The 3,783-nt window shown below is 34.4% G+C and overlaps 1 protein-coding gene across 1 annotated transcript; it reads right to left on the bottom strand.

Moving 5' to 3' along the window:
* Positions 1-513: 513 nt before the first annotated feature.
* On the bottom strand, positions 514-1,011 carry LOC139425593 (uncharacterized protein F54H12.2-like). Its single transcript, XM_071180894.1, has one exon. The coding sequence runs from the start codon at positions 1,009-1,011 to the stop codon at positions 514-516; it is 498 nt and encodes a 165-aa protein (XP_071036995.1).
* Between the last annotated feature and the right edge of the window lie 2,772 nt (positions 1,012-3,783).

Raw genomic sequence — 3,783 nt, 5'->3', positions numbered from 1 at the left:
TCGAAAATAAGGGGACGTCATCTTTTCTTTAGATAAAATATGAAATAGCTGTAATCCATCCATTCTTTAGTTTCCGAAATCATATAAAATATTTCTAGATTTGTTTATTTCAATTAAGTTTTCAAACTCAGCAAAAATGATAACACATACTGTGTGTTCTAATGATTGACTGAATTTTAGTTCTAATCGCAAATTACTGTGCTTTATTAAATTTAAATGTTCTCCTGAACATAAATCCGGTGAAAGATTAAATCCGAATAATGTATTAGAGTTCTTATATTCTTCTCTGGAAATAAATATTCCTCTGTCTTGACCCATTCGATCTGTTCCAACTGTCAGGGTCACGTGATGTAATAACACGCATTTTCTGATGTTGCGAGCTAAAAGCTTGATATTATAGATATGATCATTTTTTTTTCTTGTTTTGGTTTTTAAAAAAGAATGGATGAAAAAAGAATAATAAAATGGTGAATTAGTTTTTGTAGAATTTTGCGTTATTTCTTTTGTAAAAGGTTACGACTGACACCAACAAAAAGAGTTTGATAGGCACGTATAAAATTCAGTTCTTTTCTTGAGTCCATCTTTATTATCTTTGTAAAATAATTCAGCTGTTAATTGAGAAGTTTTGCTATCATATCCATGGTTTAAGAGCGTCTCAATATACGCTCGATAAGGGTAGGTATTATTTGAATTAGAAACCACGCGATCATTTAAGGATACATCTACTTGAGAAAATAAATTCACAGGTCCTATAGTATCATCTTTAGTGATAGCTGAATTGTCAGTTTTAACTATTTTCGCTTTCACATATAGTTGTGTTTGACTGAGATCTATATAGTCTTCTCCACTTCCATAAATGTGAAACTCCACAGGTGCGTTATCGAAAACATTAGAAAGTGGATGAAATTGTATCCACTGCCCATCTTGAATAACTGTTTGAGTTCCGGGTAAATTAAAAAGTTCCAATTCCGACTTCACGCATTCGGGGGAATTTTTCAATAGAAATGTCATTATTACGGGTCGAATATATCGCGTCCACTCACTTTACGTGCTTTGGAGGAAATGATTGTTTTCTTTCTCTTACGCTTTCTTTTATATCCTCCTTTCCCAACCATTGACTGTACTTTATCGAGAGCTTTTTGTGTTAAATTCTTTCCGCTTTCTTTACTTCTTGTTTTTAGTGCTTCTTTAAAATTTTCTCCTGACAATACATCCGACGTGACACGACTGCCTGTTATTAATGCTTCTTTTGCAACAGTTTTACCTCCTTTTACTAAAAAAAGTAATGCCGCTCTAAATAATCGACGAAATATCCCTCCGATTCCATAACCCTTTTGGAAATTAGCCCCTTTATAACAGACTAATCCCGAGCCAATTTGACTCGCATAATGGTCTTCAAACTTTTTAGTACAGCAAACATATGGTGCATTCATCTTGATGGTTATATCATTAAATGAGGATACAATAATTGAGATATACTATTTATAGTATTTGCCTAAGACGAAAATGTAGTACTACAATCACTTTACCTCTTTCGAAGGGAACAAAATCACCTGAATTGAGTCTCAGTTCAACTTGAATAGTTTGGAATGAATGCCTCATTAACGGTAAGTATTGTGGTCTATCGTAATACTGACTAATCGTTTCCCCGTCTTCTCCTTTGATTCGAACGATTCGTAATTAAGGGGCTTGTATATTGCCTACAATTTGTGGTGAAATTAAATCTGAGTAAACGTAGAAAACGGAAAAGTTAGACAATGCATCTGCAGCAAATTCACTTTTCCTGTTACCCGTTATGATTGTATCACGTTGAAATCCTAGCAATTCACCTAACTTCTCTAAATGAAGACTGCTACCCTCCACTGCATTAATTTTTACTCGTTTTGTAGCTTTATTATAATGTAATGTAAACCGACTAGGATTTTTAGGTAAAGTGAGTTGTATAGCTGATACAATATCGAACATTGATTCATAACAACCCATGTCAATTGTTTTCTTAACAGTCGATATGATATTACGAAAAGAATATTAGTATTTAAAGGAAAAAACATACCAGTTCAAGATCACTTTTACAATTTTTGTTAAGAATCATGTAATTTAGGTGCAAAATAGTGCGTAATAGTAGATTGTTTTTTAGATATTGAGTTCAAAGTAAATGCCTCATCTTCCAGGACTGAAATCTTTTGCAAATTTTTTTCCTGGTCTTTGTATGATAGAAAATAGTCTTTCACTATTAGCAAACTTCTCAATGCTGTGTTGAAAGAAGGAACGGACTGTGCTTCTGTTCTTTCTTGTTCATCTTCATCGGCGGATGAAAAGTCCATAACATCGTCCACGGATGGAGCAGTGGTTCTCTCAGCCTCGCATGTTGCTAAGTTTTCTCGGATGTACTCGTCGAAGTCATAGCTAACTGTTTCATTGTCATTCTCCGGGTCTAGTCTATCTAATCCTGCATCTGCTAACAGTTCATTAGAAGCTACGATTCCGCTTTCTTCAAAACAGTGGGAAATGCACTTTTGTGTAACGCTTCTCCAAGCAGCAGAAATAAAATGCATAGCCTCCAGAACACTTAACTTTGGTTTGCAGGCGTCATTTAGGTTTCCGTTCTCTAGTTCAGCTACAGCTTTCCGGACAAGTTGCTTTCTGTAAAAAACCTTAAATATTGCTTATTAAAACGTTTTTTTATTTTTTTCCTTCAACAAAAAACGTAAAATGCGGGAAATTTCGTAAATTAAAAACTTACAATCCGGGTAAAATTAACATTGAAGGTATACGGAAAAACTGGGTCCTGATGAAACAAACGTAAAATGCGGGAAAAACGTAAATTCGGGGGACGTAAAATCGAGGTTTCACTGCATTATGAAGTGGAACTCGGATTTATTATTTGACGATAGGTTGACAACTGTTTCGCATTGATGGACAATGTTCCACTGACCAAGTTCTTTATGACTCTTAAAGGCATTCAGTTCACGTTTGCACAAAAAATGTATACTTTCTTAGACGTTCTTAACTGTGATGAATTTCTCTGTTCTGTTTATAGGTAAACACTCTGTCTTCATAATATTTCATCTCATCACCCTAAGCAAAAGTTGCCTTATGCACGCTTGCTTTTCACACTTCTTAAATGTGTTCTAATAGTTATCTCCTGAGTAAAAGTTAACTCAAAGCTATTGATCGTGAATTTTCTTCTTATATTATCGATTCCATCAACGGAAAATTAATCACGTAATCAAACAAATTCTTTAGTTTGAAGAATTTGATAGATTGATTTCACGATTTGAACTTTATCCAAAAATTAGTCCCCAAATTGAAAAGATTTTAAAGAAACTTGGATTTAAAGTAGTTTTTCTCCCTTGTAAGCAAAGTAAACTTCCCTAAGCCCTGTCGTTAATATTAATAGTGAGAATATTTATCAAATTTTTTGTCAATGTATCGCAGTGAGTACAACTCTCTTAATATGCATATCGCCCTTAAATTTCGAGTTGAAAAATAATTCCAAAATAAGGATATAAAACGATCTTTTACCGTCCTAGATAAATAGAATTCTAAACTTCATGCTTCTAAAATCATTCAATTCTGCTCTTCATAATCCGACCTTGATTTCTGGTAATCATTTCACAGTTTGAAAACCCCTGAGGGGGTTTACCTTCTTTAGGTAAATACAGGGAGTCACGCCCCGGGGTACCCTAGTGATCTATCCCCACTTCCGTTTCCTCTCCCTTTTCTCTTACTTTCTCTTCCCCCTTGTCGTGGTAGCCAAATTTACTGGTAAGGGCTTGTCAT

This window comes from Parasteatoda tepidariorum, chromosome 5 (assembly GCF_043381705.1).
Source record: "Parasteatoda tepidariorum isolate YZ-2023 chromosome 5, CAS_Ptep_4.0, whole genome shotgun sequence".
NCBI classification, from domain to species: Eukaryota; Metazoa; Arthropoda; class Arachnida; order Araneae; family Theridiidae; genus Parasteatoda; species Parasteatoda tepidariorum.
The sequence above is the reverse complement of the archived record's forward strand: the minus strand, read 5'-3'. Positions and strand labels throughout refer to the sequence as shown.